A 26296-nucleotide genomic window follows, 5' to 3' on the forward strand; every position below is an offset into this window, starting at 1 on the left:
TCCTGCAAAATGTCTTGATAAACTCTGGAATTCATTTTCCCATCAATGACAACAATCCGTCCAGGCCCTGAGGCAGCAAAGCAGCCCCAAACCATGATGCTCCCTCCGCCATGTTTCACAGTGGGGATGAGGTTTTGATGTTGGTGTGCTGTGCCTTTTTTTCTCCACACATAGTGTTGTGTGTTCTTCCCAAACAACTCAATCTTGGTTTCATCTGTCCACAGTATATTTTGCCAGTAGTGCTGTGGAACATCCAGGTGCTCTTTTGCAAACTTCAAACGTGCTACAATCTTCTTTTTGGACAGCAATGGCTTCCTCCGTGGTGTCCTCCCATGTACTCCATTCTTGTTTAATGTTTTCCTTATTGTAGATGTGTCAACAAAAATGTTAGCATGTGCCAGAGATTTCTGTAGGTCTTTAGCTGACACTCTGGGATTCTTCTTTACCTCATGCAGCATTCTGCGCTGTGCTCTTGCAGTCATTTTTACAGGACGACCACGCCTAGGGAGAGTAGCAACAGTGCTAAACTTTCTCCATTTGTAGACAGTCTGTCTTACCGTGGACACATGAACATCAAGGCTTTTGGAGATACTTTTGTAACCCTTTCCAGCTTCATGCAAGTCAACAATTCTTGATCGTAGGTCTTCTGAGAGCTCTTTTCTGCAAGGCATGGTTCACATCAGACAGGGCTTCTTCAAACCAGTAAACCCAAAACAGGTGTGTGTTTTTTAAGGGCAAGACAGCTGTCAGCAACACATCCAATATCATCACACTGATTGGAGTCAAGGTTGGCTCACTCCTGGCTCCAATTAGCTCTGGGAGAAGTCATTAAGCTAGGCTCTCACATACTTTTTCCTCCCTGCACTGTGAACATGTTATGTGCAATTAAACCATGGCAACATCTAATGTTTGGGTAGTATTATGTTCAGCAGACTGTGTTCTTCTATTGTTGTGACTTAGATGACGTTCAGAGCACATTTTCTGCCCAATTCATGCAAAACTCCACGTAATCCCAAGGGGTTCACATACTTTTTCTTGCAACTGTATATATACATACATACATACATACACATACATACATGCATACATATATACATATATATACATACATACATACACACACACACTTTATATATCTACTGTATTTTTTGCTCCATAAGACGCACCTAGGTTTTAGAGGAGAAAAACAAGAAAAAAAATATTCTGAACTAATGGACTGCAGACATAGTACAGTACAGGAGATGACCAGAGACTGCGGACATAGTACAGGAGATGACCAGAGACTGCAGACATAGTACAGGAGATGACCAGAGACTGCAGACACAGTACAGGAGATGACCAGAGACTGCGGACACAGTACAGGAGATGACCAGAGACTGCGGACACGGTACAGGAGATGACCAGAGACTGCAGACACAGTACAGGAGATGACCAGAGACTGCGGACACAGTACAGGAGATGACCAGAGACTGCGGACACAGTACAGGAGATGACCAGAGACTGCGGACACAGTACAGGAGATGACCAGAGACTGCGGACCCAGTACAGGAGATGACCAGAGACTGCGGACATAGTACAGGAGATGACCAGAGACTGCGGACATAGTACAGGAGATGACCAGAGACTGCGGACATAGTACAGGGAAAATACCAGAGACTGCGGACAGTACAGGAGATGACCAGAGACTGCTGACCTTTGGGGTGGGAGGGAGGGGTAGCGGGTGCCTGCATTTGACAGGTACCCGCTCCCACTTCCGCGGAGTTGTCCTCCCTTTAGTGTGGGCACCCGACTGTGACAGCTGGGTGCCCACTGCGCATGTGTGAGAAGTGCTGTGCTCATGTCATGTCCCAGAAGACACCGGACCATTCACAATATGCAGCGCTTCTCTCGCATGCGCAGTGGGCACCCAGCTGTCACAGAAGCCAGCGCAGGAAGACTGTACAGCGCTGGACCGAGGAACAGGTAAGGTCCTGCAGCAGAGAAGAGCTGAGCTATTCTGACATGGTGGTGGTGGCGGAAATACCGGGCCGGTCACTCCATATTCCCTCCATAAGACGCACTGACATTTTCCCCTCTTTTTGGGGGAGAGAAAAGTGCATCTTATGGAACGAAAAATACAGTATATATATAAAATGCTTTTTTTTTATTTATTTTAAGGGAAGCTATACTGTATCAGAGTACCACAAACCAAAGAGGCAATATAATACATTTTTAATATTCAAAGCAAACTCGGCCACCCATCCATGTCCTCATGCTTCTTATTCTGTTCAGAAATCACTTTAAACCCCCCCCCCCCCCATCACTTCAGGCGGTGTCCAGTAAGTAAGGGCAGATGATCCCCTAGCTCAGGCATGCCGTCAGGAGGGTGCACTTAGCCAAGAAAGGAAGAACATGCCCTGGAAGACTCCTGGGACCTATGAGATCATTTTGGCCTAGGCCAGAAACCAGGAAGCAACTGAAGATGTGTAAAAAAAAAAAAAATTGACAAGCAAATATAGTATACCTTCCTATCTATTTACTGATGATAGCAATATTAAATATAGTTCATGTTGACTGAGAGAGTTTAGTTTAGTTCTGCTCCCGTGCGGAAGGGGGGGGGGGGAGTATTGAGGAAGTTAAAGTCTGTTTTAAGCAATTATCTGACTTCAGTTTCCAAGACACCTATGTTTTCTTTTTGCTTTTTGGGAAGTGTGAGCGATGGACCTTTACTAAACGAATAAATTGCCAGCATTTTTTTGGCGTACCTCAACCTTTTTTTGTTTTGGTAAGCTTCAATTTTTCAAAATCATTTTTTTTTCTGATCATTTCTGGGCAGGGGCGGACTGACCATTTGGAAACTCGGGCAGTGCCCAAGGGCCCGGGGTCAGTAGGGGGCCCCATAAGATGCCCCTGGTACCTTTTTCATAGGCTTTTTTGAGTTTGGGCAAGGACACAGGGGCCCCATGATCCCCTATTGCCCGGGGGCCCCATGAGTTGTCAGTCCGCCCCTGTTTCCGGGGGTTCGGATGTAACATCACTGGAATGTTTATTTCATAGAATATCTACAACACTTACCTTCTCTGCTATGGCTGCAATCTATAATCATCCAGTGTTGCGTAGGCGGGATCATCTGAACAAAAAGAAGATGCAGAAATGTTGATTTTTACAGCATGAATGTAAAGCAATAATAGGTTGTCAAAAAATGGTGAAAGGTCCCTGCAATAGGAGAGGTATTCTACTCACTTATGTAGCGGCCCGTGCTTCCTACCTCCCCTCCGTTCCAGCGCTGCTGCAGCCGCCATCACTGTCAAAGGACCTTTAACTCCCCTGTACTGGCGGCACAATGGAGATCTGGACTGCTGCTCTCACACAGGTCTGGATCTCCAGCTGTCCAACGCACCCCCCCGGCACGCTGCTCCAATCATCAACACATAGCCCCCACGCACACGGGACATTTTGATAACGCTGGGAACATTAGCTGTGTAAAATCACGTTAAAAACCTGAGTTTTCAGCTTTTTGTAGCATTTTTGCATTAGCGTTTAGCGGCGTTTTGCTGTATATTTTAGCTTTTTTTTTTTTACCTAAAAAAAATAAAATTGTTTGGTAAAAAAAAAGTCCAAAAACTCCGGTTTCTGCTGTTTTCCTGCGTTTTTCTGCGTTTGCGGTTTTTAGCGTTTTTTTACCCCAAAATTTTTTCTTTGGTCAAAAAAAGTCCATAAATACTGGTTTGCGGTGTTTTCCCGTATTTTTTCATGTTTGGCAGTTTTTAGTGGGTTTTTTTAGAAAAAAAAATTGGGGGACGTTTTGTCACGTTTGCGGGTTTTAGCATTTTTTTCCTCCCAAAAGGTTCTTTTGGGGTCACAAAAAATGTCCAAAAACACCGGGTTGCGGCCTTTTCCTGTGTTTTTTCTCATTTGTGGTTTTCTCCAAAAACGTCAGTTTGCAGCATTTTGCAGTGTTTGCGGTTTTTAGCGTTTATTTTTCCCCCAAAAAAACTTTTCTTGGTCACAAAAAACTCCAAAAATGCTGGTTTGCTGCGTTTTTCCTCTTTTTTTTGGGGGGGGGGTGGGAAATGTCGAAGAAAACGTCAGTTTGCAGTGTTTGCAGTTTTTGGTGTTTATTTTTCCCCAAAATAAATTTTTCTTTGTCAGAAAAAACATCCAAAAACGCCACTTTGCGGCGTTTTTCCTCTTCTTTTGGGGGGGTCAAAAAAATGTCCAAAAACGTCCGTCAGTTTGCAGCATTTTGCAGTGTTTGCGGTTTTTAGCGGTTATTTTTCCCCCAAGAAAATTTTCTCGGTCACAAAAACCATCCAAAAATGCCAGTTTGCTGCGTTTTCCCGCTTTTTTCCACTTTTTTTTTACCAAAAACAAAATTGGGGGGGGGGTAAAAAAATTGTCCAGAAACACCGGTTTGTGGCGTTTTGCCGCATTTGTTGTTTTTAGTGTTTATTTCTGCCCCCCCTCCCCAATTTTTTTTGGCTCACATAAAACATCCAAAAACGCTGGTTTGCGCGTTTCCGTTTTTAGCGGGTCTTTTTTGCCACAAAAAATAAATTTTTTGGGGTCAAAAAAATGTCCACACAGCTTTGTACAGGGGGAGCGATCCATCAGTTTCTCATCCCTTGATTGCCCTGGATGTTAACCTCTTCCCAGCCAGTGTCATTAGTACAGTGACAGTGTATAGTATTATCACTGTAGTAATGTATCTGGTGATGTCAGTGGCAGTTAGTCAGTGGCAGTTATTGTCAGCTTGTCTGCCGCACTATCACAGTCCCATTATAGGTCGCTGATCGCCACCATTAGTAGTAATTGAAAAAAAAAAATCCAGTATCTATATCATAGTTTCTAGGCGCTATAATTTTCACGCAAACCAATCAATATACAGTATACTTATTGTGATTTTTTTTTACCAAAGACATGTAGCAGAATACATTTTGGCCAAATTTAATGAAGAAATTTGATTTTTTTAATTTTTTTTATTGGATATGTTTTATAGCAGAAAGTAAAAAATATTGGATTTTTTTTTTACATGTCGATCTTCTTTGATTTATATAGCTAAAAATAAAAAGCCAGTTGGGATCAAATACCACCAAAAGAAAGCTCTCTATGTGTGAAAAAATTATATAAATTTTGTTTGGGTACAGCATGGCATGACTGCAGATGTTTTATGGTTGTTAAGGGCGTGGGGCCACCTGCTCCTTAACGACCAGCTATTCTTCACAATGAATTTGGACTGAATTAGAAAAAAATCCTTCTGATGCCAACAACTATACAGAATGAATGGCGGAAATATGAAACAAATTCTGAAAAGGAATCTGTTCAACATAACAACCAAACTGATACTTGGCATGGAGGAGCTCAGCTATGAGGAAAGATTAGAGGAACTGAATTTATTCTCTACTGAGAAGAGGAGATTAAGGGGGATATGATCTCCATGTATAATACATAAGGGGGGGTATGATCTCCATGTATAATACATAAGGGGGGATATGATCTCCATGTATAATACATAAGGGGGGATATGATCTCCATGCATAATACATAAGGGGGGGGATATGATCTCCATGTATAATACATAAGGGGGGATATGATCTCCATGTATAATACATAAGGGGGGGTATGATCTCCATGTATAATACATGAGGGGGGATATGATCTCCATGTATAATACATGAGGGGGGATATGATCTCCATGTATAATACATGAGGGGGGATATGATCTCCATGTATAATACATAAGGGGGATATGATCTCCATGTATAATACATAAGGGGGATATGATCTCCATGTATAATACATAAGAGGGGATATGATCTCCATGTATAATACATAAGGGGGGGTATGATCTCCATGTATAATACATGAGGGGGGATATGATCTCCATGTATAATACATAAGGGGGGATATGATCTTCATGTATAATACATGAGGGGGGATATGATCTCCATGTACAATACATAAGGGGGGATATGATCTCTATGTATAATACATAAGGGGGGATATGATCTCTATGTATAATACATAAGGGGGGATATGATCACCATGTATAATACATAAGGGGGGATATGATCTTCATGTATAATACATAAGGGGGATATGATCTCCATGTATAATACATAAGGGGGGATATGATCACCATGTATAATACATAAGGGGGGATATGATCTCCATGTATAATACATAAGGGGGGATATGATCACCATGTATAATACATAAGGGGGTATTTGATCTCCATGTATAATACATAAGGGGGGTATGATCTCCATGTATAATACATAAGGGGGATATGATCTTCATGTATATTACATAAGGGGGGGATATGATCTCCATGTATAATACATACAGGGGGATATGATCTCCATGTATAATACATAAGGGGGGATATGATCTCCATGTATAATACATAAGGGGGGATATGATCTCCATGTATAATACATAAGGGGGGATATGATCTCCATGTATAATACATAAGGGGGGATATGATCTCCATGTATAATACATAAGGGGGGATTTGATCTCCATGTATAATACATAAGGGGGGGATATGATCTCCATGTAAAATACATAAGGGGGGGTATGATCTCCATGTATAATACATAAGGGGGGATATGATCACCATGTATAATACATAAGGGGGGATATGATCTCCATGTATAATACATAAGGGGGGATATGATCTCCATGTATAATACATAAGGGGGGATATGATCTCCATGTATAATACACAAGGGGGGATATGATCACCATGTATAATACATAAGGGGGGATATGATCACCATGTATAATACATAAGGGGGGGATATGATCTCCATGTATAATACATAAGGGGGGATTTGATCTCCATGTATAATACATAAGGGGGGGATATGATCTCCATGTATAATACATAAGGGGGGATATGATCTCCATGTATATATACATAAGGGGGGGTATGATCTCCATGTATAATACATAAGGGGGGGTATGATCTCCATGTATAATACATAAGGGGGGATATGATCTCCATGTATAATACATAAGGGGGGGGGGTATGATCTCCATGTATAATACATAAGGGGGGATATGATCTCCATGTATAATACATAAGGGGGGATATGATCCCCATGTATAATACATAAGGGGGGATATGATCTCCATGTATAATACATAAGGGGGGGATATGATCTCCATGTATAATACATAAGGGGGGATATGATCTCCATGTATAATACATAAGGGGGGATATGATCTCCATGTATAATACATAAGGGGGGATATGATCTCCATGTATAAATACATCAGTGGTTCATATAGTGAACTCGGTGTAGTCATTCACCCTGAGATCATCACAAAGGACAAGGGGGCGCTCTTTACGTCTGGAGGAAAAGTGATTTAATCTCCAAACACAGAAAGGTTTCTTTACAGTAAGAGCTGTGAAAATGTGGAATAGACTCCCTCAAGAGTTGGTTCTGGCCAGCTCAGTGGATTGCTGTAAAAAAGTCCTGGATTCTTTCTTGGATACAGAGAATATAACTGGATATAACATTTATAGGTAAAGTTGATCCAGGGAATATCCGATTGCCTCTCGGGGGATCAGGAAGGAATGTTTTTTCCCAGCAGGAGCAAATTAGATCGTGCTTTGCTGGGTTTTTTGCCTTCCTCTGGATCAACTGTGGGTATAGGATTATAACTTTTTTTTTTTCTATGGTTGAACTGGATGGACTTTGTCTTTTTTCAGCCAGACTAACTATGTAACAAATATAATGAAATTAAATCCTCAATTAACGAATGCATCTGAAACTAGAAAAGCTACAATTTCTTGGGAAATTGTGTGAAGTGTTCTTGCCTCCACCAGTAGTCTACAATGTCAATGGGCAGCGTGAGTTGCAAACAAATGGTCACATTGTGAAAACTATCAGGACTATGGCTTAACCGTGGACATTTTTAGTGGCAGCAGGGATAGCTGAACGTTTTGATATAAGATTTGTGTAGGTGGGCATGAAAATGAGGGAGTGATGGCAGTTTAGAAATCATGTCCTGATATTTCAGCTCCCACTCTAGTTTTGAGCATTCCGCCATTCATTCCTATGGGACCAATTTCACCACAAAATTGGCGATATTATGTGAACCATTCGGCGAAACGTTCCACAAAGTAATAGCGCACCAATCGGGAACAATCCGCACGTTTCAGTATATTACTGTCTATGTAGTGTAAAAACTGTGGGAGGAGTTAGGGTGGTAAATTTGGCCATAATAATAAGAATATATATGTGAGATAACAGGAAGGGGTCTGCCATGCAGGAACACTTAAATAGATTCTCTATTACTATGGATAACACATATATGTAAATGTTCGACATCTTACCTGGAATGCTGATAGGGGTCTGTGGTGGAGGTCTCCTAGAAAAAAAAAAGGGTTAGTCAAAAAACAGAGGAGCAATGGACACAACTACTGCAATGCACACACGCATCAGTCCTGCATCCATTTCTTTAGACCTATTTACATGCATTTTATCTTTTAGTGGAATTGCGCTGTTTGATATTATTTAGGATCAAATAACTTTCAGAATCAGAATTGGTTTAATCTAAAGTTGAGCTGTGGCCTGGCTATGGACATCTAAATGGTCACATATTCGTAAAGATGAACCCCAGGTATGGATATTTTATACAAAGTTCCATGGGTTCGGCTTAGTAAAGTGTACCTATGTATATACCATACCTGGATGATGCCCCTGGAAGCTGGAAATCACTGTATTAGACTCCAGTAATCTTCTCTAGCCTCCGGGTCCTGTGCCAAGTGGCTGCCCTGCTGCATTGCGAACACAGGAGCTCAGCCATTCGGCATGGGTGACATTCAGAGAAGGCTTTGGATTTTCTGAAAAAATTCAAAAACGCTGTCTGATTGGACGAGGTGGAGAGTATGACATAACCACCCTTCCTCTCCAGCTGGTCCAATTAGATGAGCAGTTTTAGTGGTGTTAACTGCAGTGATTTCCAGCCTCCATTAGCCAGGTATGGTATATACGTAGTTACTTTGGACCAGGCTCGACCTATGTAACCATATACAGTATATTAGGGTTGCACTTATACCGATTTTTACCGGAGAGTATGAGTACCAACACTTTCGGTCAAGTACTTGCCAATACTGAGTACCGATACTTTTGCGGTGCAATTTGAGTCCATACAAAATGAATGGGCTCAAATCGCACTGCAAAGAATTGCATGCAATTTGTACAGGAATGCAGTGTGATTCCTGTCTGAATCGCATGCGATTTCCCGCACAGCTCCTATGTGATACCAGTCTTGTCATAGTGACTTCAAGCCTGAGTTCACACAGGAGAGGTGTGTAAAACCTCCCTGCATGACGGGTTCCACCAGAGAAGCTCCGGCTCCCCACCCTACAGGGGATATCAGTGGCTGCAGCTTGGGCTCCTCCTGCCTTCTGCCTCTCCCATGGCCCTCTTCCCCCAGCCTCTGGTGGCTCTCTCCTGCCAGCCTCCAGCAGCTCCCACCCGCCAGCCTCCAGCAGCTCTCTCCCACCACTCTCCAGCTGCTCTCTCCCCCCAGTCTCCGGCGGCTCTCTCCCCCAGTCTCCGGCGGCTCTCTCCCCCCAGCCTCCGGCGGCTCTCTCCCCCCAGCCTCCGGCGGCTCTCTCCCCCCAGCCTCCGGCGGCTCTCTCCCCCCAGCCTCCGGCGGCTCTCTCCCCCCAGTCTCCGGCGGCTCTCTCCCCCCAGCCTCCGGCGGCTCTCTCCCGCCAGTCTCTGGCATCTCTCTCCCCCCAGTCTCCGGCGGCTCTCTCCCCCCAGCCACCAGCGGCTCTCTCCCCCCACTCTCCAGCGGCTCTCTCCCGCCAGTCTCTGGCGGCTCTCTCCTCCCACTCTCCAGCAGCTCTCTCCCGCCAGCCTACAGGGGCTCTCTCCCCCCACTCTCCGGCGGCTCTCTCCCGCTGGTCTCCGGAGGCTCTCTCCCCCCACTCTCCGGCGGCTCTCTCCCGCCAGTCTCCAGCGGCTCTCTCCCCCCAGTCTCCAGTCGCTCTCTCCTGCCAGTCTCCAGCGGCTCTCTCCCCCCAGTCTCCAGCGGCTCTCTCCAGCCAGTCTCCAGCGGCTCTCTCCCCCCAGCGGCTCTCTCCCCCCACTCTCCGGCGGCTCTCTCCCGCTGGTCTCCGGAGGCTCTCTCCCCCCACTCTCCGGCGGCTCTCTCCCGCCAGTCTCCAGCGGCTCTCTCCCCCCAGTCTCCAGTCGCTCTCTCCTGCCAGTCTCCAGCGGCTCTCTCCCCCCAGTCTCCAGCGGCTCTCTCCAGCCAGTCTCCAGCGGCTCTCTCCCCCCAGCGGCTCTCTCCCCCCATTCTCCAGCGGCTCTCTCCCCCCAGTTTCCAGCAGTTCCAGCCATCCACTGGATCAATTAAGGATTCTAATTGGTCAGCACATCACATGGATGGCGCTGACCACTTAGAAGCCGTCTTGCCCGTACTATCAGCAGTGCAAGGAGAGGAGAGAAAGCCACAGGGATTTCAAATCCCCGGACCTGTGAAGCAGCTTTTTGTTGTCTGACAACGAGGGATCGGCAATCTGGTACAGAGGGACTGGGGGGGATGTGGAGGAGGTCCAATGGAAAGCTGGAACAGCTGGAGGCTGGGAGGAGAGATTCATGGGAGAGGCAGGAGGAGCACAAGCCACAGTTGCTGATATCCACAGTGGGATCCCGTCATGCAGGGAGGTTTCCCGCACCTCTCCTGTGTGAACTCAGGCTCAAAGTCCCTATGAAAAGCCTGGATTCACACGGGAGCTATGAGGGAAACCACAAGCGATTTTGACAAGAATCATACAGCATTAAAGTTCAAATTGCATGCATTTTGTATGGGCTCAAATCGCACCGAAAAGGTATCGGCTTCAGTATCGGGAGCATTTGCATGAGTACTTGTGCAAGCACTCGATATCGGCACTGATACCGGTTTCTGTGCAACCCTAATGTATATAATATCCATACCTGGAATTCTTTTATAAAAAGAAGTTGTATGCAAAGCTAAAACTATGTGTTGTGTTTACTTTTGGATGGATGGAGTGAAGGGATTGGGTAACTCATTACCCAAATCTTGTGGTGTTTACTGGGGAAAAGGTTGGCAGCCTCTGTTGTCATATATTATTTTCTCATAGGGGATGATTTGGTTCACCGAGTTAGTCTCCAAGTACACGGGGCGTTTTAATAACACTGGTAACGTTAGCTGAGTAAAGTCACATTAAAAATGTGAGTTTTTCAGCTTTTTTTAGCGTTTTTGCATTAGCGCTCCGCTGCGTCTTTTTGCATTTTTCCGCGTTTTTAGCAGGTTTTTTTTACCCAAAAAAATATTTTGCTCAAAAAATTCCCAAAAATGCCAGTTTACCATGATTTACCACGTTTTGCCACATTTTTCAGCGTTAGAGTGTTTTTACAGCTAAAAGAACTCCTCTAGGAGCCCACTAGTTCTGTGTTTTTTTCCAGCCAAAAAACGCCCCTGCAAAAAAACATTGATTCCAGTCTATGTGTGCATGAACACATAGGAGAACATGCCGGGGATGGACACACATAGGATAACATGCCGGGGATGGACACATAGGATAACATGCCGGGGATGGACACATAGGATAACATGCCGGGGATGGACACACATAGGATAACATGCCGGGGATGGACACATAGGAGAACATGCCGGGGATGGACACACATAGGATAACATGCCGGGGATGGACACATAGGATAACATGCCGGGGATGGACACATAGGATAACATGCCGGGGATGGACACATAGGAGAACATGCCGGGGAGGGACACATAGGAGAACAGTTTTTCAGCTTTTTTTTTAGCGTTTTTACATTAGCGTTAGCGGCGTTTTCCTGCGTTTTTCCACGTTTGCGGTTTTTAGCTGTTTTTTTTACCAAAGAAAACAATTTTTTTCTTGGTCAAAAAAGTCCATACTCACCGGTTTGCAGCATTTTACCGCATTTTGCCACATTTTGTCAGCATTAGAGTGTTACAGTTACAGTCTATGTGTGTATGGACACATAGGAGAACATGCTGGGGATGGACACATAGGAGAACATGCCGGGGATGGACACATAGGATAACATGCCGGGGATGGACACATAGGATAACATGCCGGGGATGGACACATAGGATAACACGCCGGGGATGGACACATAGGATAACATGCTGGGGATGGACACATAGGATAACACGCCGGGGATGGACACATAGGAGAACATGCCGGGGATGGACACGTAGGATGACATGCCGGGGATGGACACGTAGGATAACATGCCGGGGATGGACACATAGGATAACATGCCGGGGATGGACACATAGGATAACATGCCGGGGATGGACACATAGGATAACATGCCGGGGATGGACACATAGGAGAACATGCCGGGGAGGGACACATAGGATAACATGCCGGGGATGGACACATAGGAGAACATGCCGGGGATGGACACATAGGATAACATGCCGGGGATGGACACATAGGATAACACGCCGGGGATGGACACATAGGATAACATGCTGGGGATGGACACATAGGATAACACGCCGGGGATGGACACGTAGGATAACACGCCGGGGATGGACACGTAGGATGACACGCCGGGGATGGACACGTAGGATAACATGCCGGGGATGGACACATAGGATAACATGCCGGGGATGGACACATAGGATAACATGCCGGGGATGGACACATAGGATAACATGCCGGGGATGGACACATAGGAGAACATGCCGGGGATGGACACATAGGAGAACATGCCGGGGATGGACACATAGGATAACACGCCAGGGATGGACACATACGATAACACGCCGGGGATGGACACATAGGATAACACGCCGGGGATGGACACATAGGAGAACACGCCGGGGATGGACACATAGGAGAACATGCCGGGGAGGGACACATAGGAGAACAGTTTTTCAGCTTTTTTTTTAGCGTTTTTACATTAGCGTTAGCGGCGTTTTCCTGCGTTTTTCCACGTTTGCGGTTTTTAGCTGTTTTTTTTACCAAAGAAAACAATTTTTTTCTTGGTCAAAAAAAGTCCATACTCACCGGTTTGCAGCATTTTACCGCATTTTGCCACATTTTGTCAGCATTAGAGTGTTACAGTTACAGTCTATGTGTGTATGGACACATAGGATAACATGCTGGGGATGGACACATAGGAGAACATGCCGGGGATGGACACATAGGAGAACATGCCGGGGATGGACACGTAGGATGACATGCCGGGGATGGACACGTAGGATAACATGCCGGGGATGGACACATAGGATAACATGCCGGGGATGGACACATAGGATAACATGCCGGGGATGGACACATAGGATAACATGCCGGGGATGGACACATAGGAGAACATGCCGGGGAGGGACACATAGGATAACATGCCGGGGATGGACACATAGGAGAACATGCCGGGGATGGACACATAGGATAACATGCCGGGGATGGACACATAGGATAACACGCCGGGGATGGACACATAGGATAACATGCTGGGGATGGACACATAGGATAACACGCCGGGGATGGACACGTAGGATAACACGCCGGGGATGGACACGTAGGATGACACGCCGGGGATGGACACGTAGGATAACATGCCGGGGATGGACACATAGGATAACATGCCGGGGATGGACACATAGGATAACATGCCGGGGATGGACACATAGGATAACATGCCGGGGATGGACACATAGGAGAACATGCCGGGGATGGACACATAGGAGAACATGCCGGGGATGGACACATAGGATAACACGCCAGGGATGGACACATACGATAACACGCCGGGGATGGACACATAGGATAACACGCCGGGGATGGACACATAGGAGAACACGCCGGGGATGGACACATAGGAGAACATGCCGGGGAGGGACACATAGGAGAACAGTTTTTCAGCTTTTTTTTTAGCGTTTTTACATTAGCGTTAGCGGCGTTTTCCTGCGTTTTTCCACGTTTGCGGTTTTTAGCTGTTTTTTTTACCAAAGAAAACAATTTTTTTCTTGGTCAAAAAAAGTCCATACTCACCGGTTTGCAGCATTTTACCGCATTTTGCCACATTTTGTCAGCATTAGAGTGTTACAGTTACAGTCTATGTGTGTATGGACACATAGGATAACATGCTGGGGATGGACACATAGGAGAACATGCCGGGGATGGACACATAGGAGAACATGCCGGGGATGGACACATAGGAGAACATGCCGGGGATGGACACATAGGATAACATGCCGGGGATGGACACATAGGATAACATGCCGGGGATGGACACATAGGATAACACGCCGGGGATGGACACATAGGATAACACGCTGGGGATGGACACATAGGATAACACGCCGGGGATGGACACATAGGATAACACGCCGGGGATGGACACATAGGATAACACGCCGGGGATGGACACGTAGGATGACACGCCGGGGATGGACACGTAGGATAACACGCCGGGGATGGACACATAGGATAACATGCCGGGGATGGACACATAGGATAACATGCCGGGGATGGACACATAGGATAACATGCCGGGGATGGACACATAGGAGAACATGCCGGGGATGGACACATAGGAGAACATGCCGGGGATGGACACATAGGATAACACGCCGGGGATGGACACATAGGATAACACGCCAGGGATGGACACATACGATAACATGCCGGGGATGGACACATAGGATAACACGCCGGGGATGGACACATAGGAGAACATGCCGGGGATGGACACATAGGAGAACATGCTGGGGGGTTTTACTGACTGTAAAAAAAAAAAACGTCAAAAAGCCAAAAACAGCCGCTGTAAAAACGTCCTGTGTGCAGGAGGACTTATCCTACTGAGGCACTGTGGGAGCAAATGATGGCAACCAGTTTGGCCAGAAACAAAGTTTCTCTCAAAAATGTTCTAGTGTACCTAAGTCACACTTCCTTGCCCAGAAGTCTCAGCAGGTCTATTTCTAGAGGAAATGGGACTGGGGTAGTAATCATCATGGAAAGCAAAGCTAATACACGTTGCCACAGTATGGATGTATTACTGGGCAGGTCCACATAAGGTGTACAAAGTCAAGTCCAGATTGGCCACATGTGGTGCAGTTGGATGTAGGAATACGATACATGGCAAGCGAGCGTGAAGTTTGGCGGATGATGTACAAATGAACCAGGTTATTGCTCACAGCAGGAGACACTGTTCAAGTAGAGAGAGGAGCACACTTCTTCCCAATCCTCATTATAGACGACTAAGGACTGCCACTTGGACCTGACCTGTAGATATGGTTGCCACCTCATCCCTTTAAGCCCTGGTTCACACTGATGCGGTGAGGAATTTGCTGTGTTTTCTGTGGGAATTCCGCACCACATCAGAATCGCACCCCGGTCATGCGAACCGCTGCGGGTGTGTATGCTAAGTTAACAACAACCCGAAAGCGGTCTGAAAAACACGGTGCGATGTGCAGAATCGGATCCCATCAGTGTGAATACCCATGCAATCCGATTCTAGTGCGGACCAAAAAAAGGGTCCTGCGTGTTTTCGGGAGGGTGCGCTGCGGTTAGAGCCTTACAAAATGTACAGCTCCAATCGCACCGCACACAAATCGCATGTGATTTGCACATGAATGTGGTGCGGTTCCTGTGCGAATCACATGCAATATACCGTACCGCATGTATGTGAACCTGGACTCAATGTGAATACAACTCAGATATCAGTCCTTTGGAAATCTGTGAACATACTTAGTACCTCTATGAGAGGGTAATGAGAAAAGCTTTGAGTATCTACCTATCGATCGACTTGTGTACAACCAGCCTGTTGGGCTTTTCCCATACGATCAGTGCTGCCGGCTATAACCAGCAACACTGATCATTGTATTCTGATGGCGGGGAAGTTTCCCCAACTGTCAGAATACAATACCACGGCGAGAAGGATTCCCCCATCCACAGGGCTGCTGTTAGAGACCACAGGGCCCCTTATAGCCAACCTGACAGGGCCCCCTCACCCGCACAAAAAAACACAGTTTACTATGCTTCAGTTGTGAATGAACACAGTGAGTGATCAGCACCAATCACCATTGTGTTCATTCGGGAATGGAAGGGGCTGGTAAATGACTGGAATTGATCCCCTGTATGGCTCTCTCTGCAGCAGCTGAAACCCAGCAGAGGAGGGAGAGGAGAATAAGCCAGTTTTCAGCTGCTGCAGAGAGAGCCCTACAGGGGATTGGTTCCAGTAATTGCCCCCTCCCCCCGCCGTGACACTCACCTTTCCTTGCCACAGCTAATTCACCCAGCTGCCTGGGCCCCCTACTGGCCTGGACCCCGTACAGGAGGACTGGTGGTTCCTCCTTATCTACGACCCTGCCCATTCACTTCAAATGTGTGGATGGGAGAATCTGCTTTTTCTTCTGGTTGAACAAAAAAAAAAAAAAGAATTATATATGACTGGCTTAATGGTTGTGCCATATCAGACTGTCGCTCGTAAGTTCAGGTCTTTCATTTTATAAAAATGAATGGTGATTGTTCAGGATTTTTAGCATTGCTCGATTTTCTTTTCTTTTTACATTGCAACAAAAAGTTTTGTCAAAATTGCAGAAAACAAAAAGTGTAGAACTGTAGACAAAGAAATCCCAAATAAAACTGCAGCTCTTATAGACGATTGTAGCCTCCAACCTGGTCATTGGCGCCGAATTCTTCTGATTGCTGTAGAAGTTTTCATAAGGGATGGGAGCTGGAAAACACAAGGTATAGAAGCCGTTATATGATGTGCAATATGGGGGCCGCGCCTTGATGGTCCAACAAGCAAAGGAGGGATGCCATGTAAACCAGGACATCATTTCTCTAGGGCAGGGGTGTCAAACTGGCGGCCCTCCAGCTGTTGCAAACTACAAGTCCCATCATGCCTCTGCTTTTGAGAGTCATGCTTGTCACTGTCAATCTTGCAATGCCTCATGGGACTTGTAGTTTGGCAACATCTGTAGGGCCGCCAGTTTGACACCCTTGCTCTAGAGCAGGGGTGTCAAACTGGCGGCCCTCCAGCTGTTGCCAAACTACAAGTCCCATCATGCCTCTGCCTTTGAGAGTCATACTTATCACTGTTAATCTTGCAATGCCTTATGGGACCTGTAGTTTGGCAACAGCTGGAGGGCCACCAGAGCAGGGGTGTCAAACTGGTGGCCCTCCAGCTGTTGCGAAAATACAAGTCCCATCATGCCTCTGCCTTTGAGAGTCATACTTGTCACTGTCAATCTTGCAATGGCTTATGGGACCTGTAGTTTGGCAACAGCTGGAGGGCCGACAGCTTGACACCTGTGCTCTAGAGCAGGGGTGTCAAACTGGTGGCCCTCCAGCTGTTGCCAAACTACAAGTCCCATCATGCCTCTGCCTTTGAGAGTCATACTTGTCACTGTTAATCTTGCAATGCCTAATGGGACCTGTAGTTTGGCAACAGCTGGAGGGCCAGCAGAGCAGGGGTGTCAAACTGGCGGCCCTCCAGCTGTTGCCAAACTACAAGTCCCATCATGCCTCTGCTTTTGGGATTCATGCTTGTAACTGTCAATCTTGCAATGCCTCATGGGACCTGTAGTTTGGCAACAGCTGGAGGGCCACCAGTTTGACACTCCTGCTCTAGACCAATGGTTGTCAACTTAGGAGCTAATGGGGGCCTCAAATGCAACCCTTGACATCACCAAAGGGTCATACAAAATATCCAATATATGTAATGCTTGAGAGGACAGTCAGACACTGCAGACCTAATAGAGGAAATGAAGGTCAGAGAGTGTGGATATGCTACATTTTTGGCTGGGGATTTGCTGCAGAAGACAATACGAAAGTGGGAACCTGTTACATGAGGCTAGTAGAGATCAATGCTCCCACTACAGGCTGCAGAAGTCCGAGGGCCACACATCATATACCCAAGGGCTGCATGCGGTCCACAGGCCACAGGTTGGGCATCATGGCTCTATAGTGATCCTATTACTGGTGGCAAAAGGATAGCTTGTGTCTCATGATGGCTGATAAATGTTGTGTTAGATTCCTTGTGGCAAAACTGTTACTTTAAAAAATGTCTGACAGGTTCACTTTATTTGACCAGGGCATACACTCACCGGCCTCTTTATTAGGAACACCTGTTCAATTGCTTGGTAATACAAATTGCCAATCAGTCAATCGCATGGCAGCAACTCAATGCACTGAGGCATCTAAACGTGGTGAAGATGACTTGCCGAAGTTAAAATCGAGTATCAGAATGGGGAAGAAAGGGGATTTAAGTGACTTTGGAAGTGGTATGGTTGTTGGTGCCAGACGGGCTGGTCTGAGTATTTCTACTCGGATTTTCACACGCAACCATCTCTAGGGTGTACAGAGAATGGTCCAAAGAAGAGAAAATATCCAGTGAGCGGCAGTTGTGTGGAGGAGAATGCCTTGTTGGTGTCAGAGGTCAGAGAAGAATGGGCAGACTGGTTGCTGCGACATTCAGATGGTAGGGTCAGAATTTGGTGTAAATGAAAGCATGGATCCATCCTGCCTTGTATCAGTGGTTCAGGCTGGTGGTGGTGGTGTCATGGTGTGGAGAATCCATCCTGCCTTGTATCAACGGTTCAGGCTGGTGGTGGTGGTGTCATGGTTTGGTGGATCCATCCTGCCTTGTATCAATGGTTCAGGCTGGTGGTGGTGTCATGGTTTGGTGGATCCATCCTGCCTTGTATCAGTGGTTCAGGCTGGTGGTGGTGGTGTCATGGTGTGGAGGATCCATCCTGCCTTGTATCAATGGTTCAGGCTGGTGGTGGTGGTGTCATGGTTTGGTGGATCCATCCTGCCTTGTATCAATGGTTCAGGCTTTTGGTGGTGGTGTCATGGTTTGGTTGATCCATCCTGCCTTGTATCAATGGTTCAGGCTGGTGGTGGTGGTGACATGGTTTGGTTGATCCATCCTGCCTTGTATCAGCGGTTCAGGCTGGTGGTGGTGTCATGGTGTGGAGGAGATTTTCCTGGTACTAGCAAGGTGGACCTAATAAAGTGGCCGGTGGGTGTACATCTGCTCCCACTATTCTTCAGTAAGAACACTACACTTGCAGAAGCACACAGGTGGGAATGATAACAGAAGCACTAATTGTTATGTCATTGAACAATGTAGACAAGCTGTGATCAGGGGCGGACTGACCATTGAAGCACTCGGGCACTGCCCGAGGGCCCGGGGTCAGTAGGGAGCCCCATAAAATGCCCCTGGTACCTTTTATAGGCTTTTTTGGGTGTGTTTTGAGTGTGGGCAAGGACACAGGGGCCCCATGATCCCCAATTGCCCGGGGGCCCCATGAGTTGTGAGTCCACCCCTGGCTGTGACCAAGCCTGACCAGACAGTGCTGACGTATCATGAAAATTGTCTCTTCCTGTTATTGTCAGCTTTCTGTTCTCCAGCACTTTCCAAAAATAATTGCAGTTTTTACCTTAAAGAAATTGTTCTTAAAAACAAAGTGCCTTTTTACCATTTTGCCCCCTTCCTCTGACCTCACCTAACCTATCCTCCCCATCCACAAATCAGGCCGGATCTAGGAAAGTGCTGGGGTGGGCTGTGCCCCCCTTCCCCCGCATATTTTAGGTGCATTCCTCCCAGGTCTCTGTGAATGCATCCTCTGATTTATGAGCAGGTCTGATGGAAACAGTTGATGCAAGGGAGACTCTGATAGACAGTTGATGTAAGGGGGCACTCTGATAGACAGTTGATGTAAGGGGAGACTCTGATATACTGTTGATGTAAGTGGGCACTCTGATAGACAGTTGATGAAGGGGAGACTGGTGACTCTGATAGACTGTTGACGTAAGGGGGCACTCTGACAGACAGTTGATGAAGGAGAGACTCTGACAGACTGTTCATGTAAGGGGAGACTCTGACAGACTGTTGATCTAAGGGGGCACTCTGATAGACAGTTGACGTAGGGGGACACTCTGATAGACAGTTGATGTAAGGGGACACTCTGATAGTTAGTTGATCTAAAGGGGCACTCTGATAGACAGTTGATGTAAGGGGGAACTCTGATAGACTGTTGATGTAAGGGGGCACTCTGATAGACAGTTGACATAAGGGGACACTCTGATAGACAGTTGATGTAGGGGGCACTCTGATAGACAGCTGATGCAAGGGAGCACTCTGATAGACAGTTGATGTAGGGGGCACTCTGATAGGCCGTTGATGTAAGGGGGCACTGTGATAGACCACCTAATGCAAGGGGTCACTCTGATAGTCAGTTGATGTAGGGGGCACTCTGATAGACAGTTGATGTAAGGAGGCACTTTGATAGGAACAGTTGATGTAAATGGGGCACTCTGATTGGGGCAATTGTTGTAAGGGGGCACTCTGATAGTCAGTTGATGTAAGGGGGCACTCTGATAGATTGTTGATGTAAGGGGGCACTCTGATAGACAGTTGATGTAAGGGGGCACTCTGATAGACAGTTGATGTAAGGGGGCACTCTGATAGACCACCTAATGCAAGGGGTCACTCTGATAGTCAGTTGATGTAAGTGGGCACTCTAATAGACAGTTGATATAAGGAGGCACTTTGATAGGAACAGTTGATGTAAATGGGGCACTCTGATTGGGGCAATTTGTTGTAAGGGGGCGATCTTAGAAAATAACTGATGTAAGGAGGATTTTTTTATGTTTAAAAGTTCACAGGCTCTCTCAATGTCGTATTTTCATTTTTGGGTATAAATATAAAGATTAAACAATTTGCCTCTACAGTGCACAGACAATTCATTGTTTTTAGCTAGTCAGCTCACAGAAGATGGATACGTAATAAACAAATCTGCCCTTCATGTATATATTGTGAGAGAAGAACTGAGAAAGCCAGCTTGGCTATTAAAGGATGTTTGCACTGCTGGGATTTCTGGGAAGCTGGCCTGTTTAGGCCTAATTATACAACTGGTGTGGTTGGCCTTAGGCTTGGTTCACAACTATGCTTTCTGCTTTGTGCCTTGATGTTTTTTTTAATGCTTTTTGCATTGTGGTTTGCGTTTTTACACATGCGTTTGTTTGGAAAGGAGCTGCGTTTTTGCCACAACAGAGTTCAATGGAGAAGCTGCTGAAATGCATGCAGTGCGTTTTTGCTGTGTTTTTGGCGCCTTTTGCGTTTTTTCAGCTTTTTTTTTTTTGTTTTGTTGAAGTGGAAAATGTTTTTGTTGCTGGGCAGGAAAAAAAAATACAAAACACAACAAAAACACAGCAAAAACGCACTGCATGCATTTCAGCAACTTCTCCGTTGAACTCTATTGTGGCAAAAAGCGCAGCTCCTTACCAAAAAAACGCAGCAGCTCAAAAAAGCCTGGATGTGAACATGTCCCATAGGACACCATGTTAAATGGACTGTAGTGCGTTTCTGCAAAAAGCACTAAAAAATGCATTGCTGTGAAACTGGGGTGAGTAGAGGAAGTGATTGCCTTCACAAATAGTCTCTAATCCCAGCCCAGCTCATGAGGAAGGAGAAAAGAGAGAGAAAACAGGAAGGAGGCATGGACAGAGACCAGACAGGTGCGGAATCTTTATTCTGCTTTAAGTTTTTTTTTTTTGTATTTCAAATAAGCTGCTTAAGTAGTTTAGGGTGCTAGAAATACCGCCATTGTCTGTCTAAGCCAGAAAACCCCAATTGTGGACTCTTACTGCCTGTGCAGAACTCCTCCATTAGAGGCTATCTGCCCCAAGGGGTAATTAAAGCCAGGCTGCTATCAATAAAATATAGAATTAGGTAGTATACATAGCAGCCAAGTTTTTAAAGTGAACCTGTCACCACAGCCATTCTTTGCACTGTTCAACCACCTTGTGCAGCCACTGGAGGACATGGGACACTTCTGAACGATGGAAACTGACTGCTGGAAAATGTAGGTTAAAAAAAGTCCGTTTAGCCACGTTTGCATACTGTGTTTATGCGTGTTTGTGTTTAGAAGCGTTTTTTAAAGATAAGCACAGGAGAACCTCCCAAATGTCCGAATGCACTGAAAAGTGGTAAATTATTAACTATTTCAGACTGTTTCAGAGAAATACAGAGAGTAGCAGCAGAGACAGCAGTATGTGTTGAGATTAGCATAGGTGTGAGTTGCTCGTCAACATTTCTTTTGTTTCCAAGGGTGGGAAAGGTGTTTGGTGGAGGGAGTCATTTAGGCCACCTGGCAGGGGGTCTTCATGAGGAACTTGAGGTGTGAATGGTCATTAACATATCTTTTGTTTCCAAGGGTGGGAGAGGTCTGAGGTGTGAATTGGTCATTAACATATCTTTTGTTTCCAAGGGTGGGAGAGGTCTGAGGTGTGAATTGGTCATTACAATGTGTGACAAGCTTGGTAGGAACATCCTGTGTTCAGTGTTTTGTCCATCTGAGTACCTTGAAAACTCTTTGCATGCATTCTTCATGATGAAAAAAGGCTCTGGACAGCATCGGGAACTGGAAGAGTTAAAAAAAAAAATTGCAAACGCAAATGCTTATAAACACGATTTGCCGCGTCTTGAGTTTGAAACGCTGATAAAATCAACTGAACGCAAGTTTTCTGCGTTCAAAAAAACGACTGTAAACTAAAATTCCTGTAAATGACTGTAAACAACGATGTGTACATGGACACATAGAAAAACATTAGGGTGAGTTCAGGGGCTGCTGAGAAAAACGCTGAACATCTCCTAAACGTGAGTTTATCAGCTGCAGTGTACATGGAGCCCTAACTTAACTTACAAGTCCTGTGTAAGCTCCTTGTAGGCCTGGGTTGGAACCACCCCACCCCCGAGGTGCAGTGCTTGGCATCATGATTGGTCACTCAGATTCTAAGCACTGCATCCTGGGAAGAAAAGAGCCCTGGCAGGTGAACAGTGCCACGTGGGAGAGAAAGTAAGTATAGGTGGAAAAGTGAAAGCCCTATCAAGAGCACCTGTCACTTTAGCCTGCCTGGTGTTCGTTAAACCATCATTGCATTGTTAAAGTTAGGCAGATGGAATGTATATCATTATTAATAGAAGGAAAATTATAGATGACTACACAAACCCTTTAAAAGAACTCCATCACGATGGAAAAAACACTGCTGACTGAAAATGCTGATCACATGGCTCACCCAAAACAATTTATATAGTTAGTCTGGCTGAAAAAAGACAAAAGTCCATCCAGTTCAACCATTAAAAAAAAAAAAAAAGTTATAATCCTACACCCACAGTTGATCCAGAGGAAGGCAAAAAAACCAACAAAGCATGATCCAATTTGCTCCTGCAGGGGAAAAAATTCCTTCCTGATCCCCCGAGAGGCAATCGATAGAGACTTCTGAATTGTCCCCGACCTTATGGTGACTTTACAGAGCTGTATACTGGTTCCAGCTCAGTGACTTAAAAAAAAAAAGAATGAAGTCAGAGGATAAGTGTAACAGCCAGGAAATCAGCATTTTCAGAAGGAAGTCAAGAGTTGCAGCTTTTAATTTTTTACATTTCTCAGACGATAGGTGTAAACTGGTATACGATGCACAGGTCAGGGGTGGACTGACCATTTGTAAACTCGGGCACTGCCTGAGGGCCCGGGGTCAGTAGGGGGCCCAATGAGATGCCCCTGGTACCTTTCATTGGCTTTTTTGGGTGTGGGCGAGGACACAAGGGCCCCATGATCGCCTATTGCCCGGGGGCCCCATGAGTTGTCAGTCCGCCCCTGGCACAGACACTCTTGTAGGACATGCCAAGTCAGGGAGTACCTGGTGGTTTATCTCCGGTCTTGTGGCCTTCCGCAAAGCATTCTATGTCCTTTTCGATATTACAGCCCTCCAGCCCTTTACGGACTTCTTCATACATCTGAAAGATCAGAGAAATGACACGAGCCTTATAGAGTGATATTAAGAGGTCAATTTCTAAAATATTTATTGCATGAATGCCACACAAGGCCAAAATCAACTACCTTCCAGTCTGGGCCATTTCTGGCACTTTTTGTTCACATGTGACAATCATTTTTTTATTGCTAGAAAATTACTAAGGCTGGCCATACATTATGCAATTTTCCTGAGATTTTTGCTTTAGATTTACCAAAAACCATATAATAGGAGGTCAAACCTAAACAACACTTTCAATTGTATCCAATTAGGCCGGCTCTTGTACTTCATAGTTGATGGTAAATCTAAAGGAAATTGGACAGAAAATTGTATAGTGTCTGGCCAGCCTAAGTAAACCCCCAAACAGTCAATATTTTTTATGCAGAGGCCCTAGAGAATAAATTGGTAAGTTTTAAAATGTTTTATGTCACACGGTATTTGCACATAGTTTTTTAAATGCAATTTCATGGGGAAAAAAATACACTTTTTAAAATTTTATTGCAAAAAAAAAACACGTAACCGTTTTCTTTTATTTTGTAAAATATAAAAGATGATGTTACACCGAGTAAATAGATAGCAAACATGTCACGCTTTAAAATTGCACATGCCTGTGCAATGGCGACAAACAACATAAATTTTACTATCCATAGGCGACGCTTTTACCCCCGGTTCACATATAATTGGCCGTGCGGGCCATGTTTTGTGCAGGCACGAGAGCCCATTCATTCAAATGGACTCCTGTGCCCCGGGACACGCAAGGAAGAAGTCCCTGCACTACTTTTTAAAACGCAGCCCACATGGGAACCTCGGTTCCCAATACGGTTGCGTTTTCCAGTGCGGGCGGCGTGCCATTAGGACGAATGGCACCCGCCCGCGGGGCCGCATTTCTCTGTGCGGGTGGTGCGGCTGCACAGATTTTCGTGAACCAGGGCTAAAAACCTTTACAGGTTACCACTTTAGTTTACAGAGGAGGTCTGGTGCTAGAATTACTGCTTTCACATGTGTGGGTCAGTTGCTGCTTGCGTGCGTGCAGGACCAATGCATGCATTCGCCTTAGAGCACGAGCCCAGGATTTTTGTTTTTTTAATTATTATTTTTTTTATTTTTTTTTTATAATATTACATTACATTGAGTTTATATAGCGCCAAAGAGTTTTCTCAGCGCTGAACAATAGAGGGGGGGACAATGTATGAAACAGTACAGCAACTACACAAGAGGGGTTATAGGGCCCTACTCTTTCAAGCTTACAATCTAGGAGGGAGGGGGTAGTGGTACAGGAGGAAATGGCTGTGGGGGATGGAGTGGTAGGGGGAATGAAGGAGAATGGCTGTTAGGTGAGGGTGGGATAGGCTTCCCTGAAGAAGTGGGTTTTCAGGGAGCGCCTGAAGGTGAGGAGGGAAGGCGACAGTCTGATAGATTGGGGTAGTGAGTTCCAGAGGATGGGGGAGGACCTGGAGAAGTCTTGCAGACGTGCGTGGGATCACTGTTGTTGCTGTCACAAGGAATGTATATATCTTTGTGACAGCGATAGACATGTGACAGGTACTCTTTATGAAAAGATCTGGGGTCTATAGACCCCAGATTCCTCCTCTAAATTTAAAAGAATTAAAAAACACCAAGATCGGTGTTTCTCGATAATTTTATTTTTTAAAAATGGCGCCGATAACTTCTGAATAAACTGGAAGCAGGGGCGGACTGACAACTCATGGGGCCCCCGGGCAGTAGGGGATCATGGGGCTCCTGTGTCCTTGCCCAAACTAAAAAAAGCCTATGAAAAAGGTACTAGGAGCATCTCATGGGGCCCCCTACTGACCCCGGGCCCTCGGGCAATGCCCGAGTTTCCAAATGGTCAGTCCGCCCCTGACTGGAAGTGATGTCAGGTCATCGCTTCTGCTTTACTATGATAGAGAGCCAATCAAAGCCAATCCCGGCTCTGTTTGGCTGTTCTACCAGCCCGCGCATGCGCGGGCTGGTGTCTCGGTTCTCCTGGTGGGGCGGAAGAACCTGAGAGAGGGGAGGCGTCCCCTCCTGCTGCTTGTAATAGTAATCCAGCAGCTGGAAATCTACTCCGATTGCTATTACAAGAGAGCCGACCGCCCACTCTAAAAAACGGTACTGGGGGGATCACTCCAATATGAACACAGAAAGTCATACCGGCCAAAATTGTAGTATTTCAAATATATTTTTCTTCCATGTGGGTTGGCAGGTAGACATACAGTACAAATATATTAACCACCTCCCGTCCTGCCGGACGGTGGCAGTGCAGGGTCGGGTGGCCATTTATAAACGGCTTCCCCGCCCGCTGCTTGTGCGCGATCCCTGGGAGCACGCAGCACTGCAATCCGGTGCCCGCTTTGTCCTCCAGACACAGTGGAACACCGATCGTCGTACGGAACCTCTCTGCGAGGTCCCAATCATGTGATCACTGCAGGGGCGGACTGACAACTCATGGGGCCCCCAGGCAATAGAAGGAAACAAACTCAAGCAGCCTCTGTTAAG

General features: G+C 46.0%; 1 protein-coding gene across 1 annotated transcript in view; it reads right to left on the reverse strand.

Moving 5' to 3' along the window:
• PSTPIP2 (proline-serine-threonine phosphatase interacting protein 2) overlaps positions 1–26296 on the reverse strand; it is a 152035-nt gene that overhangs the window by 14907 nt on the left and 110832 nt on the right. The window contains exons 11-14 of the mRNA XM_089656879.1: positions 23687–23783; positions 16655–16712; positions 8327–8361; positions 3055–3109 (exon numbers count right to left, since the gene is read on the reverse strand). Of these exons, the coding sequence (XP_089513005.1) occupies positions 3063–3109; positions 8327–8361; positions 16655–16712; positions 23687–23783 (237 nt within the window). The 3' untranslated portion in view covers positions 3055–3062. The remainder of the gene's footprint in view (positions 1–3054; positions 3110–8326; positions 8362–16654; positions 16713–23686; positions 23784–26296) is intronic.

Source organism: Staurois parvus, unplaced genomic scaffold (assembly GCF_062004578.1).
Source record: "Staurois parvus isolate SC_StPar_1 unplaced genomic scaffold, SC_StPar_1.0 ptg000946l, whole genome shotgun sequence".
Taxonomy (NCBI): domain Eukaryota; kingdom Metazoa; phylum Chordata; class Amphibia; order Anura; family Ranidae; genus Staurois; species Staurois parvus.